At 38.3% G+C, this 16,851-nt stretch overlaps 1 protein-coding gene across 1 annotated transcript in view; it reads right to left on the bottom strand.

Annotated features, from left to right (window-relative positions):
- Positions 1-14,566, bottom strand: part of zdhhc8b (zinc finger DHHC-type palmitoyltransferase 8b) — a 105,814-nt gene extending 91,248 nt beyond the window's left edge. Inside the window, exon 1 of the mRNA XM_051694179.1 lies at positions 14,085-14,566. Coding sequence (XP_051550139.1) covers positions 14,085-14,188 — 104 coding nt within the window. The 5' untranslated portion in view covers positions 14,189-14,566. The remainder of the gene's footprint in view (positions 1-14,084) is intronic.
- Between the last annotated feature and the right edge of the window lie 2,285 nt (positions 14,567-16,851).

The following is a 16,851-nucleotide window of genomic DNA, read 5'->3' as shown; positions in this document are numbered from 1 at the left end:
TGAAGGTTTATCATTGACTGTAAATCTTCCTCGTGCCGACATGTTTGCGTGACACACCTGCATCTCAGCGAAATCAGAGTTGAAGATTTCCACATGAGTTGTAAGTCGAACATAAAGTGGCTTTCCATTGCAGTTTTCCCATAATGAATTATAAAATTCAGAGTTAAATGGGAGGAAGCATGAATCATCACAGCAACAAACTCCAACAGAGTGCAGTGTGACTTTCTGTCCAGGGCAGAGATGGCGCTAAACACTCAGGAGAAGCGTGCGCACACACACACACACACACACACACACACACACAAGCAAAATCTTTCTTTCTTTCAAACATCTAGATGAAGCACAGCTGAATGTGACAAAACGCAGTGTCTTCAAAACTATTTTCAACTTTATGATTATGGCATCACGGAAACCATGGTTTGCAGACACGGTTCAGAAACAGTAGTGCACACTTACTAAGCTAATTACAGTAACATGAAGGAAGAACAGAGAAACACGTTCTCAGCATTATTTCATTGAATTGATCAGCGAGTCTTCACATAATGACAAAATATTATGCATTATATTTTGATTATGCCCTCTTTTGTACTAATTGTAACAAACTACATTACAACAGCCTATGTTAATGAATAACCCTAACCCTAACGAGACACAATGCAGCAGCCAAAGACGTATGACATATATGTAAATACTGTATTTGTATATGTCTATGTGCCCCCCCCTCCTCACCAAGTACTCAACTTAGTAGACAAAAATGACCAAAATGCCCATCCCTAATCAGAAGTGATAGTCCCTATGCCCTAACCCTCCACCCTTAGAACTTCAGATGGCTGAAACTCATTATTATTTAAAATGCTGTTTGGAATTACCCTACAGCATGGACTGTGCTCCCTTCGAAGTGCCCTATTTATCATCAGCGCAGGTGAGAACACAGCCATGTTCGCTGATCAGATGTAGGAAAGGACGTTCTCGTTCTAGAAACCATTTGATTGGACAACGTTTCTCAACCTCTATGTAATGTAATGGATGTTCCTGAGTCTTTTTAGCCGGACGAGAGACTGTAGATTTTAAATACTTATACAGTATCTTATGAAAACAAATTTTTGTCAATGTTGAGGAGCACACCAGCATAGTGATGACCTTAAAGCTAATAGATATGGACTAAACGCAGCAAACTTTAATTTTGATTTCACAGGGTCTTTAAAGGGATAGTTCACCCTAAAAAATATTTTTACCCTCATGTTTTTCCAAACCCATCTGACTTTATTCTCTGCACAGAAAAAAAGCAGCATTCAAAGTAAATGGTGACTTAATCTGTAATTCTGGGTTTGGAATGACATGATTGTGAACTACTATCCTTTTAAGTTCAATATTAGGCTCAGCGTCCTGTACAGCAGGGATCTCCAACCTTTATTGAGAGGGAAACCGAATGTGGGAAGCTGCTTGCTTGAAATGTCTGAAATGTCCCCATTAATATCACATTACTGTCTTGTTACCTTCAAATTATGCACACAGTAATGCAGAAAACTGCACACTGCTGCAAATTTACACATGTAATATCAGCAATATCATATCAGCATTATCATGTCCAAGTTATAAATTCTGAGTCAGGATCTCCAGGATCCGTTTGGGCCCGGCTTAAAAATGTTAGTTTCGATACGAGACACATATTTCATTTTTAAATACGGGATGACTCTGTATGTAATGGGACAGGTGGCAACCCTACTCCCAATATTATGCACCACTAAAAATGCACTTACAAATTTTATCAGAAAAGGCAGGTTTAGATTAAGCAAAAAGGTACACTAGTATTTTTTCTGGGTCAACAAGGCTTCAAAATGTGGCCACCTTGACAGGCCTTTAGGTGAATGTTACTTTGCAGACTGAGGATCTAAGCCTACATCTCTGTCTCATTCAAATCAAGGTTAAATGACTAACTTAGCTGTTTAGAAATTGTAGAATCAAGCCACTTCCATTATTAGTTTTGAAAGAAATAGATCCTGTTTATCGAAGTCAGTAAATCTGGCCTCAAACTCAAAGTATTTAATTCACAGCTGTCAAGGGTCCCAGATGCCGGATGCTGAGCACTGATGTGGATTCCAAGATCTCATCCAAAAGTAATAAAATCTGTTACAAAATCGTTCCCCTGCTGAGCCATCGGTCTTCCGTGTGAAGTAACAGGTCCCCACAGTCAGCTGACAGCTCCTCAAAAAGTACCTTAAACAACCTGTGCTTGGATGCTGTTTATATTCTTAACAACTGGTTTCATGACGTGATCTAACCCCAATAAATTGCCTGCTGGTTTATGATGCAACAGGAATGCAGAAATGGAGAGAAGTTAGTCTCCTTTACTATGCTCAGTCATACTGGGGGGGGGGGGGGGGGTAAAACATACTACAGTTGTTTTCAGCTGTACAGGCTGTAATACAATGAATATTTTGTAAACTGTAACCCCAACCCAAACGCTAAACCTAAACATCAGTGGAGAAACAATTTATTTTTAGAGGAAAAAATGCAACCTCCGAATCGTGCTCGTCAGTGATTATGTTCAATGTGGGTGCTTGAGGGTGCTCAGGGTTGCCAGATAATAGATGTGACCACCCAATCAGAGATTTACACTTGCAGAAATTGGAAATATTCTGCCTAATGTTATACTTAACTTGTGCAATCTGGCAACCATGTATGCGAGTGCACACTCTTTCTCCTCTTCTTATTTTTTTTTTTTGGTAACAATTGGCAGTGCGATATTCTGCTCAAGGAAATGTGTGATACAGTCACTCCGTGTCCATTCATGTGTGTGCTCTGTGTGCTGTTTATTGCAACTAAGTCTGCAAGCAAACCTTTTCACCTCTCATACTGTACATTTCTGCTAAACCTATTTTCATCCTCTGGCTCAAACGCTCTGAATTAGGTCCTGTCTCTTTAAAGCCCCCCTTTCCGAAAAGCCCAGTCTGCTCTGATTGGTCAGCTGGCCTAGTCTGTTGTGATTGGTCAACCACATAGAGCGTGTGTCGGAAATGTAACGCGCTTTACTATAACCGAGTTTTAGGCTTCCTTAACAGCTGTAAACACTATTGTAACTATGGTAACAATGGTGTCGGTTTTTGCCATACCAGTTTGAGTCCAATAATGAAAGTTTGGAAGAACAAGCTGATCAACCCGAACCACCTTCGCAAGCACAACTTGAGCAGGATGTTTCACAGTGGTAAGTTTTACTTTTGTAGCTTTCTTACAAGTACACGGTTGATTATTGTGAACCTAACAAAGCTTCAAGTAAAAGACACGTAGTGCATCTAAGTTAGTCATCTTTTTGCTATAATGGGTGTAGCCGAACTTTTTTGCCCAAGCTATGATTGGAGAACAGAGGCTTACTCTCGGTTAGTGAGCAAGTTAGCCGTGGACTACTGTGGATAGCGGCCGTAACATTACAGCTTGTAATTATATAATTATATAAGACTCTTGAGATCGACCATTTTGATACACAGTTTTAGGTAAAAGCCAGCCCACAGCTGAATAGTAAACCCTTACCAAAACAATAACGTTACATAGCAAGTTAGCCGATCACTACCGTGGATTGCAGATATAAAATTACCATTTATAAAAATAAATCCATCTCCACACTTGATCACCATTCATGACAGTAAGAACGACAAACAATAATTCTACACAATTGTAGGAAAAAGTAGGCCCGCAGCTGATTAGCAAAACTATTTCAACACAGTAACATTAGTTAGCAGGTTAGCAGAGGCCTACAGCTGTGCACTGGGTGTACACCATAGCTACAACACAAAACTCTGCATTTGAACTCTCAGTAGCAGATAAATCCACAAATAATCAAGCATACTTACAGGTTGTGATCCTGAAGAGCCAGATTGTCCCAACAATGTGGGAACTGCCCCATCTTTCAGGAGTAACCGTCTTGAAAATCCGGCATTGGTTGTGGTTGTACTGCTTACCATTGATTCTTCAATTCATCTGCCTTTGGAAGTCCAAACAAAGAGGTTTTGCTTTCGCAGTGAAGAAAACAGCATCTTCTCAACATGGCGACAACTCTAACCCAACTCATCCTGGCCTCTGCTATTACTACCTTTGTTTGAGGGTGGGCGAAAGTAGATCTTAGGCGGGTATTATGCAAATGTGTTACATAGTGATGTAGATACTTTATGGAAGAAATGATTGGACTACAATCCAGCCGTTTTCTTTAGTTCTTGAGCAGTGTTGTCTGTGGGAGAGAATAACTCCCTTTTGCATGGACTTTGTGCTTTGTAACTTTGCAGACCTTTTACATGCACAAACAGCTATATTACACACTAAAGGAAAGGTCAAATCCAAAAAAGCATAATAGGGCCTCTTTAAAATCCAAATAGATCTTTGCATCATTCACACGTGGAGGAGTAATCACTGACACGTGAGCACAAACAAGCAAGAGAGGAATATGTTTTTGATTTGTGTAATTTGTAAAATGTTGAAGTCCCTCACACCTGTATGCGAATGTTACTCTGGCAGTAATCATTTATCATAGTCATGCAGCCTGTTTTATGCAGTTGTGTGAAGAATGGGATTCCAAACCATTTGCGGACAAAGCATTGAAGAGACCCGCATCATGACCCCTTGAGCATGTAAACAGGTAGGTAATGTTTTGAGATTAAAACAAGTAAACGGGTCCACTTTGCGTCAAACATTAAAAGAAGATTTAGACAGGGGCCTGGGTAGCTCAGTGGTAAAGACGCTGACTACCATCCCTGGAGTTCGTGAGTTGGAATCCCAGGGCGTGCTGAGTGACTCTAGCCAGGTCTCCTAAGCAACCAAATTGGCCCGGTTGCTAGGGAGGGTAGAGTCACATGGGTTAACCTCCTCGTGGTCAATATAATGTTGTTCGCTCTCGGTGGGGCACGTGGTGAGTTGTGCGTGGATGCTGTGGTGGAAGCCGTGAAGTCTCTACATGCACTATGTTTCCTGCTCAACGAGCCACGTGATAAGATGAGCGGGTTGAAGGTCTCAGACGTGGAGGCAACTGTCCTCCGCCACCCGGATTGAGGCGAGTCACTACGCCACAACGAGGACTTAGAGCACATTGAGAATTGGGCATTCCAAATTGAAAAAAAAAAAAAAGAAGAACTTTTAGAATCTATAATTTGCGAATATTTTATTTTACTATTAAAACCGACCCCTGATATTAAATTACCATTGCATTGAAGTATAGATAGTAAAATAAACAATTCATAATTATACTCCACCATTATTCAGTTTTTCTAACACCTGATAGAAAAGTATTATTTATAGAGAAAAACTTCAGGCAATTGCAGAATAGTCCCATGATCCATCAGTCATGTATTTTATATACTTTATACACTGTATAACTGTGCATCATGCATTAGAATGAGCGCACCACTATTTCTGAACTTAAAAGATGCAAGAACTATGCAAAACGTTTTATCTTCTATCTTCCATGTTCTACTTAAAGGCTGATGTGGCCCCTGGCCTATGTAAGCCTGTATATTGGCAAAGCAGATGAATCCCATCGAACACACAAAATCCTTGCATCAAATCTAATAAACGTGTATGATTTTGCAAATAAGTATGTCCTAATTTGCAGGCACAGCATTTTGCTGTCATTTTCAGCGACAGATCATGCACAGCCAAAACGAAGCAATAAATGTTTGTACATGTAGAAATCTTTTCTTTAAATTGATTTATTCGCATTTAAACATAATTTCATCTTTAAAAAATGTGTAATTAAGATATGTCTCCACTTTATACAGAGCACCCCACTATTTTCAGAAGCACCCTCAGTGACTTTGATCTGGAACCGGGCCTGTGCTATGCCATGGTGGTAAAATCCAATTTTGGCCATACTGGATGGCAAACCATGCACATGATCTCTTCAAAGCTGTTCCTTTACTTTCTCAGACACAGTTGAGATTCATCACAACCCCATTATAGCACCCTTTACAGTTGTGCCATTTGAAAAAGGCTATTTGTGTTTCACCAAATACAAAAGCTGTTCTGTAAGAAGAAATTTGCTTTCAGCCTGCAGCTATTGATACTTACAATACTAAACACAAGGAGTAGGAGTGAACCCAAAACACACTTTCAATGTTTATTTTACTTTACAGAAACTGTAAAAAAAAAGAAAGAAAAAAAAGAGACAAGAAAATTCATACATGAATGGAATTATTGTACTTTTTTGAGTTTGAAGCACTGCTTTGTACATTTAAGGGACTGTTCATACTGAAGGCGTTTTTGCGTCCATCTGTGCTGTTTTTAATTGTTTTCCTATATAAACATTTGCTAGACAGATGTCTTTGACTGTTGCGCTGTGTCTTGGAGGAACGCTGCGTTTTTAAGACGGCGTGTCAGGTTAACCCTCATGTGGTGCTCAGGCCATTTTTGACCCATTTTGATTTTGCTTCTTTAATAAAAATGGTATCCTTTATCTGAGTGGTATAAGATTTTGTAACTTTTCCTCCACTAGCTATATAAACACACACACACACACACACACACACACAAATCTGGACTTGATTTGATAAGTTTAAAAAAAAAAAAAAAAAAAAAAGCGTCACTTGTGGTGTTTTGAGCCACCAAACAAATGAATGGGAAATACTAAATACAGAGATTTTTTTATTTGTCAAATAAAAATCAATAAATCAGACACAATGCAGATCACAACCATATAATGAAGGGTGAGTTGAACTGAACTGAACGGAACACACACACACAAACAGGTTTGTTTGATTATATTATTGATCTCTCATTGACTTCCATTGATTTCATATCAGGCTAATGACTGTGGCAGCATGGTCAGGTTTGACAGCATATTGGAGTATCATGGCAAAATCTGACACTTCAACACAAGTGGTTTAAAATAAATGCTACAATTTGACAAATTATAGTTTTTTTTATAATGTCTAAATATACTGTATATACAAAGCGTAACTTGTGATAATATCTAGAAATTATCTAGTGATAATTATGATTATAGAGATCAGCCAATGCATACAGCACTGAAGCCATCTATTGGCCATAGTTGTTATTTCATGTAATTGTTTTTTTTTTTATTATTATTATTTTTATTATCATTTTTCCAGCAGATGTCACCAGAGACCCCCAATGCATGAAAAATTTTGAAGTTTTGACACTCTTTCAATTTACTGAAATGAAGGTTTTTATTGAAGTGAAGATAACATAAAATGTGCTTATTTTGTATGAAAATTAATGGTGTAATTTAGTAATTTGGAGCTAAATAAGGTCTAAATACCATAAAATCCCCCCCCGCCTATTATGTTTTTTCAAATATTACCTTTCATGTAGTGTGATATATATCTGTTTGTGAATGTAAAAAAGTCTGCAAAGTTTCAAAAATCAAAGTGCACGACAAATGGAGTTATTGACTCCAAAAAGAAAGAATCGATTCTGAACACCTGAAATGAGTCGTTAGTAATTCCAGACTTACTTCCTGTACTAACCTACATAATTTGGTAACAAAAAACCCGCCTCTGGTCTTCAATGGTTGCTCGCGAACAGCTTTGACCCGCCCTCAAACACTACACTAGGCGGTAGACCAATCACAACAGACTGGGACATCTGACCAATCCGAGCAGTGTAGGCTCTCTGAAAGGAGGAGTTTAGAATGAATCCTTTAGAACGGATCATTGAAGGAGTCGTTTTTGACACTGGGGGAAAAAAAGGTAATGCTGCAATTTAAATTATGAGCAAATTAAAGTGTTTTTTTGACCTTGGATGCATGTAAATCTATTGTATGAGACCTTTAAAACAAAATTAGGCACATTTAAAAACCATAATAATAATTAAAAAAAATATTACACTTGAATGTTCGGGTCATTTTTGACCCGCGAACACAACGAGTGTGACTCACAAACAAACACCACACAAGGGTTAGAAGAACATCACCTGATAAAAACATGTTTCAAGATACTTGCATTCAACTTGTGTCACTAATGTCTCTGATGGATCTACTCAAGATGCCTTGCAAGGATGACAGGCAGATCCGTCAGCATTACCAGAACCCGAGAGTGGCATGGTGACATGGAAGTCTGGTTGAAATGAGATTAAATGAACTGCCCTTGATTCATCTCTCTTATTCTCACAACTTCAATATACACAAACAATTATGCTTTCTGTTGCAGCTGTAAAAATGCCCAACCATTAATCTATCAACTAACAACAGCTGTGTATCACGTTGTTATGGTACAGATTTATAGTAATGTATTGCTGAAACTGATAAAGAGGTATAATTCTATTTCCCGGAGGGAGGAAGGAATACTTTAAGCCACAATCAATCTTCCTTCACTAAATTAACACCGTCATTTATTTCAATCTTGATGAGCCCCCCTTTACTTAATGTCAACTAACCAGGGAAGACAGATTTGATCTCATTACTGTCATGTAGCCTCTGGCTAAGAATACATGAGCTATGGCATCCAAAATTAGTGAATGCAGTTCTTGCACACAGATAATGCCGCCAAACTGAACAGAAATTGCACAAATAAAATATATTTTAGCCATGAAAACGTTTCAATAAGAATGTAACAATCATCTTCCATAGCTTCCTCTATGGAGTGCAAAGAAATCCTCATCATTTGAAATCCACAGGCTGCTCATGGTTATAATTAAAGTTTATGACCTGTATTTACAGAGCTTTTATGAACAGTTACAGATCTGAGGTCAAGTTTTTCACTTTCTATGTCTTTCTGTGTATTTGAAGAAAAATGCAACAATGATTAATAGCACTATTACTGGCACCAATGTCTTGTAAGCAACATAAATTCCTGTCGAATAATTCAGCCTGCATTAGTAAAACATGTAATGCTGATAAATGTACTTATATACTCTGAGTCCCAGTCTCTTCCCTGATTTTAATGAGTTCCATAATTACAGATTCATGGATATTCACCAACAGTGACAGCAGCAAAGCACTATTCAAGTGAAAACAAAAATGACCTACATTGAAATCAAAATCGTTTGTACACATCCACGCTATACATAAGAACAATGCGGCAGAAACAGCTAGAGTAGATGTGATGAGGATGTAATGATAAAATAGTTTTAGGAGATCAGACTATATGTTAATAGAAATATAATGTACTCGAATGCCATTAATTTGTTAAGCAAAAAGGTAAAAGCCAACCATGTCTTCTGTCTATCTTTCAGCCACATTCCTGCCTTAAGTTGCTTGGAAAAAAATATCTACACCTGTAATTATCTGAAATATCTACGCCTGTGTAATTTTTAATGTTAAAATACTTTCTCTTATCCCCATTTAATGTGAAGAGAGTTAGCCATTCATATGCTGATTTCCCCTAAACGTTTAAATACTGTGGCTCTGTGGCAATTTCGATGTTTGTTTGAGCAGTCAGACATGTCAACTTCAGGCTTAACCAATGGCAGTTGACCAGAGTATGAATGGCAGAGTTTGGGGAGGGGCTACCTGTTTGCACATACAATGTAAGACAAGGGAAGTTTTAGAAAAAAAAAAAAAGATTATACCAGACATTATCTGGTGTTAATTAAGTCACCCTTTTTTGTTTCTCTGCATAGTAAGCCTACTTGGTTGCCAAATATTTTTGATGCCAAATCTTCTCTGTGATCAGTAATGGATAATGTATAGTCAGCTGGTTGTTATCGCAAAATAACGCCCAATGTGAAGTAGAGGGGTTTTATATCACCCTGAAGGGGTTTGTTTTATGATAACAACCGGCTGACTGTACATTATCCTGTTTATTACACAGCTACTATCCAAATAAATAAATGTATGGACATAAAATATTGATTTGCATTGAAATTATGTAATTATGTCAGAAGAAAGAAATCGCTGAACAGATGAAATCCACCTCCGGCTTGCGTTGGAGTTCTGTTGGTGCTTATTTTGTGAAAATGATCATCTGACACCTCATTTTCCAACCTACTGCAAGGCTACTGGCCAAATAAATAAATAAATAAATGCACATGAAACATTTATCTGATTTTAAATTATTTTATAAGCTTACTTGTAGAGACTGCACAGTCATCCTTGAAGTATTAAAGATGGGTCAGATTCCCGGGAGAGCGTATTGATGATACATGGATGTGCGGTTGTTACAGAGAAATATCAGACCGCTAGATGGCACCACTGAACAATCAGAACAGAGTATTCCGGAGAGCCATGTAATAAAGTGCGGCAACATCTCCATCCCCTACCCCTCAACCCACCTACCTAATTTTTCTATTCTCTTTCTATTTTGCTCTATCTCTCTGCACACTGCAGGTTCTGAATAGCACACACTGATAATCTACACTGTTTGACTCTCCAGCCTGATTAATTCATTATTACCAGACAAAAAATTTGCAATTCATCAGCCAATGACAAATATTATTCTCTCTCTGACAGTGTGCTAAAAAATATCAGCAATGAACACTTACACGTATATGTCTATGTGTATTAGCATGTCCTCCTATTATTTGCATGACAAATTATTTATTCACTGAAACAAAACAAAAAATAGTCTCCGAAAGAACATTAAACACTCAAATTGCAAGAAGACTTTATATTTTGTATATTTCATCAAGGTTACTGTCAATTGATATAAGAGGGTAAAAGGCAAATTCTTGCTTAAAAGGATAGTTCTCGCACTTATGTTGTTCCAAACCTGTATGACTTACTTTCTTCCTTGGTACATAAAAGGAGACGTAAGTTTAAACTCAAGATGCTTTTTAAAGTTCTTTTTAATTAGAAACAGCATCTAAAAAACAGCGCCCCAGCTCGAAACGCTGAATAAACAAAAACAAAGTGAAACTAAGTCTTGTCTAGCGCAGTTTACATAGAAAAGCAAATGGATGGTTGCAAAAGCATTCAGTGTGAACAGCCCCTTACAGTTGGTGGAGGTACTTGGCCATTGCGTCTTGCCCTCTCATAAGCATTTCTCAGATTAAGCAATGAATTTTAATTTTTAAACGCTTTGTAAGGAAAGGAGTTAAACTTGGAAATGTGTGTCTCGAGATTCTCGCGTTCTGTTCCATTCTGTTGTGTTCCATCTAACTGAGCAGCTCCTGGCCTGTGCTCATAGTCTGAGCCGCTTCACCACCGAGTTCAGCCGAATACCATTTCTATCTGAAGCACCTCCCTTTTTTCTTTACATTTGAGAATATGGACTGACTAAAACTTTAACTATTTATTTTATGCACATTAGTTGAAAATGGAATACTCTTTTTTTAACAGCCAGAAATGTTCTTTGCTATAATATAATGGTGCTGCATGGTTTACGTATTTAATGTGCCCTCTTGTGGACTAAGGAAATAACATCTGTTTAAGAATCAGCTGATTTTATAATTCGAATATTATTTGAATTTTGAAAATATTTAAGGTAAAAATTTGAATTTAGTTTTTCTGCCCAATTGACAGCCCTAATCAGCAGTGAGCATAGACTTAAGACCACATTAGAATCTCCTGAACTACAGCTAAAAGCAGTTCCAGTCATACTTATCAAATGACTGATTCAAGCAATTAATATCCTTTCCCGGCTTAAGTGATGCTCTCAGTCCTTCATAATCTACAAAAATATGGAGACCAAAATGCCTGATTTCAAAAAGTGTGAAAGATAATATCAATTTTCTTGAGCAGAAGCTGATGAAGGCACAAATGGAAAAATAAATAAGATCACAAGGTCTAAAATCACATGTAAGTTACCACACTCCACAAAGCTGTCCTTGACACAAGAAGTAATGATAAAGTGAGGCCACCTGGGAAAGCCCACTGGAAAGCACCATGTTCCTTGATCTGTGTAAAGGCCTGACAACACCCAGATCCCCCATCACTTCTCACATTCATACAGAAGAGAAAGTTATCACACAGTCTCTGTTGCTTCAAAGGCAGTGGCATTACTACAGGGAGGGCAGGGTGGGCAGCCGTCTCAGGCCCCCTCTCACCCTGGGCCATAGGGCCAAAAGGGAACCATAAAAATGACCGCGGGCCCAACATGCAATGAAAAATGAAGGGGAAAACAACCGGTGCTGGAAAACAAAGTTTATAGTCTTACTATATAAAAGTTTATGGATAGGATAACCTGAAGCAAAAACAAAATCTAAAATTGTTTTTTAACCAATGCCTCATTGAGTAGTGATAATTGCATTTACGATGAAGGAACAAGAACATTAAGGGGTGAATGACATGGTGCTCACAGATCTATTAAATTATTCAAAAATACATTGCAAATGCAATTCACATAAAACAATTAGGCCTACTTTAATACTGAGTTGAAAATCATTTTGGTATTTTTTCTGGGGCTTAAAAAGTCAAAAATGTCATGCGGTGTAACTGTCCGGAGAAAGTAACAAAATCATACAGGCCTAAAATGTCACATCATTAAATTTCAATATTTATGATTTTTTTCTATTTTTATTATTATTAAAAGGCACATTCGGTCATATGGAGTAACCCTGAGAAAACTTCTTGATATTCTTGACTAAAAATATATATATATATTATATTTGTAAAAAAAATTACCTTGAAAAATATGTTTGAAAACTTTTTTAAATGATTTATTAAGTTGCGTGCATACACACACACACACACACACACACACACTCAATGATCAAGTATTTTAATACCTTTTTAAAGTAATTATATATATATATATATATATATATTATGTTATAAAAAATGTTTTTATCATTATTTATGAAATCAACATGGAAACAAATAGTATATTTCTACACACGACACGTGTTAGGAACTAGATTTTCAAAAGATTTCTCACTTCTCATTTTCATCTTATTTGTCAATGACCCTAATATGTCACAAACCAATAGCGGAATTAAACCATAAAAGCTACAAATGCCTACATAATAATCTCTAAAATGAATGGGAAACATTTCATCAAGGTTACTGTCAATTGATATAAGAGGGTAAAAGGCAAATTCTTGCTTAAAAGGATAGTTCTCGCACTTATGTTGTTCCACACCTGTACGACTTACTTTCTTCCTTGGTACATAAAAGGAGACGTAAGGCAGAATCTTAGTTTCAGTAACCGTTCACTTTCATTGTATGGAATAAATGCAACGCAAGTGAACGGTGACTGAGGGTAACATTTCAGTTTTGGGTGAACTATCCCTTTAAACCAATGTTATGTAGCTTAAACAACTGTAAGAAGGGGGTACAATATGCACCATGATTTTTAGAAAATGATGAGCTTTATGTGAGAGACACAACTGGTGTATTTCATTGAAAGAGCGTGTGAGATTATGCATACAAGTTGATCAAATAAAGTGTACTTTGGAATGTAATCAAAAGGGAATAGCTCAAACACTGTCTCTCATCTTCTCATTCTTTGAACAACTGCTCGAGTAAATCAAAGCCTGACAAAGTATGCTCTTCTCACACCATCACTCACTGCCTGATGAATGGCAGCATCTTAAAGCACTTTCTTAGCTATCAATAGATATATCAAGATCTCTTTATGGTGATCTTTTGAAATTACTTCAGCCTTGCATAGAGTGAAAAAACAAACGCAAAAGCATTTGGAGCGAAAAAATATAAAAGACGCAGTTCTACTCGCTGTGCAAACTGATGCAACACATTAAAGCAATCAAACACATGTACAAAATCATATGCATCTCTTTCAGGTGTTGCAGTGTAACTGTCAGACCAATCAGTAAGCACTGAAACTCCTAAAAATTGTGAATAAATGAAGAGAACAGAAATGATGGTAAGGTGAGCTTCCACTAACATTCAGCATTCTGCTGTTCAGCTCAGTATCTTATTTATAGTCTATCAAAATGTTAAGAGACTCTTATCTGTTGATCTCGTGACTAGCCACTTTGGAAGCGAAATCTAAACAGATCTTTTCCTTCACGTGACCAATTTCATCAACTATTAAAGAACCACAAAATGCACCCTTTAAAATACACATAACTGTCTATGAATCAACGGACCAGGGAAACAGTTCAAGGCGTTTAGGTGGACTCAGACATCCAGGGGCCTTGAGCCATAATAACCGTCAAGAAACTTATTCCAAGGATCCAAATGCAGTTTACGATGACTCCCAGCGTTTTATTCAATAGCGCATTTAAAATCCGCTCAAACTTACGTGAAAACGAAGAATAAAGTAGTGGATCCCACCAGGAGTGTGGCGGCAGTGGACACCGGGATGTATCTGGTGGGTTTAAATCTTTTTCCAACGCTGTTGGGCATTCTGTAAATCCAACATTCCTCGTTTAATTGATCCCTATCGTTAGACGCATGCAAACCCGAACACTATCCAGCACCGTTCAGCGCACAACCGGCAAACGCTTTCGCTTATTCGCCCCTTCACATACACCGTTAAATCGTGATCCTTGAATACGCGATCGGGAATACGAGCGCTCGTTCAGACCTGAAAATCCCACCCAGCTCAATTCAGCCCACTGCTGAGGTCACACTGCAATGCTTGAAAGGTGGAGCCTCCGCTACGCAAATAGAGGAGGCGACACGCACTCAATCAGTGGGGCCTTTTTTTTTTGTATCTTTAGCTTTTTTAAGCGGCATACAGAGACTTTGGGCTTCGAGCTTTAATACTGGGCTGTGATAGAGATATCACACACGGAATGAATTTGAAACACCAATCTCCTTTTATTTAAATGGAAATCGGTGCTATTAGCCTTTACATAGTCTAAAATGAAATATTAGACCAAACTCACCAATAATATATGGTATGTGGGAATTCACTATGAAAGTATGTACAGCATATTTGGAAGCAGGGAGTAGTGTCCCCATTACAAATGCAAACTTTCAATGTGTAGTAGGCTGTTTGTGATGTGAGCAGCGTGTGACCCCTGGTGGAAGCTTTTTAGTTATTACGTTACCCAGCGTGCATTAAACAATACTGGAGCCCAATCATGTGTTATCATACAGTACGATATGGAAGAAATAAAATAATCACCTTACAAAATCGAGACAAAACTGCAGTTTCTTAGTGCATAATCAAGGATCTCTAGGAAAGATTTTTAAAAATTAAACTTAGACAACAATAATTAGTACAACCCCAATTCTGAAAAAGTTGGGACAGTATGAAAAATGCTAATAAAAACAAAAAGGAGTGATTTTTAAATTATAATCACCCTTTGCTATATTGAAAGCACTACAACTAAACATATTATGGTGTCTTACCTTGTGAATTTATTATTATTATTATTATTATTTGAAAATGTACAGTAAGTTCAAATCAGATGACTGCAACACACTCCAAAAAAGTTGGGACAGTCGAGTGTTTACCACTGTGAAACATCACCATTTCTTCTAATAACACTTATTAAGCATTTAGGCACTGAAGACACAAGTTTGTTAAGTTTAAAAAGTGGAATTTTCGGGCCTGGGTAGCTCAGCGAGTGTTGACACTGACTACCACCCCTGGAGTCGCAAGTTCAAATCCAGGGTGCGCTGAGTGACTCCAGCCAGGTCTCCTAAGCAACCAAATTGGCCTGGTTGCTAGGGAGGATAGTCACATGGGGTAACCTCCTCGTGGTCACGATTAGGGGTTCTTGCTCTCAATTGGGCACGTGTTCATTTGTGCGTGGATCGCGGAGAGTAGCATGAGCCTCCCGTGCTGTCAGTCTCCGCGGTGTCATGCACAGCAAGCCACGTGATAAGATGCACGGACTGACTGTCTCAGAAGCGGAGGCAACTGAGACTTGTCCTCCGCCACCCAGATTGAGGTGAGTAACCGCGCCACCACGAGGACCTACCATTCCAAATTGGGAGGATAGGGGATAAAATATATATATATATATATATATATATATATATATATTTTAAAGTGGAATTTTCCCCCATTCATCCATTATGCAGGTCTTCAGCTGCACAATTGTACAGGGTCTTTGTTGCTGTATTGTGCGCTTCATAATGCACCACACATTCTCAGTTGGAGATGGTCAGGTCTGCAGGCAGGCCAATCTAGCACCTGCACTCTCTGCTTATGCGACCAGTATGTGGTTTGAAGTTGTCCTGCTGAAAATTCCGGGACAACCTTGGAAAAGACGGTGCTGGATGGCAATATATGCTGCTCCAAAATTTGTACATATCTGTCTGCATTAATGGTGCCCTCACAGATGTGCGAGTTACCCATGCCATGGGCACTGACACACCCCTGGCCCATACAGACACTGGCTTTTGGACCTGACGCTGAGAACAGCTTCAATGGTCCTTTTCCTCTTTGGCCCGGAGAACATGACGGCTGTATTTTTCAAAAACTATTTGAAATGTGGACCCATCGGACCAAAAAACACAGTTCCACTGTTCTACTTTCCATCTAAGATGAGACTGAGCCCAGAGAAGTCGGCAGCGCTTCTGGACAGTGTTTCTGGACAGGGCTTCTGCTTTGCATAGTAAAGTCTTAACTTGCATCTGTGGATGCAGCGGCAAATGGTGTTGACTAACAAAGGTTTACTGAAGTAATCCCAAGCTCATGTTCATGATATCCATTACAGATGAATTATGTTTTTTAAGACAGTGATGTCTGAGGGATCAGAGGATCACGTGCATTCAGAAATGGTTTTTGTCTCGCCCTTTACGCACCGAGATTTGACCAGATTCCTTGAATCTTTTAACTATGTTGTGCACTGTAGAGGGTGAAATGCCCCAAATCCTTCATATTTGTCTTTGGGGAACATTGTTCTCAAAGTGCTGGATTATTTGCTGAAGCATCTGTTGGAAAATTGACAAGTCTCGAATGATTCTTGCTCTTGAAGGACTTGGCTGTATTTGGAGGCTCCTTATATACTATGATACGATTGCCTCACCTGTTTAACATATCCTGTTTCACACTGCCTTGTTATTTTAACTCGTCAAATTGTTATTAGTCTTAAATTGCACCTGTCTCA

This window comes from Myxocyprinus asiaticus, chromosome 4 (assembly GCF_019703515.2).
Source record: "Myxocyprinus asiaticus isolate MX2 ecotype Aquarium Trade chromosome 4, UBuf_Myxa_2, whole genome shotgun sequence".
NCBI classification, from domain to species: domain Eukaryota; kingdom Metazoa; phylum Chordata; class Actinopteri; order Cypriniformes; family Catostomidae; genus Myxocyprinus; species Myxocyprinus asiaticus.
The sequence above is the reverse complement of the archived record's forward strand: the minus strand, read 5'-3'. Positions and strand labels throughout refer to the sequence as shown.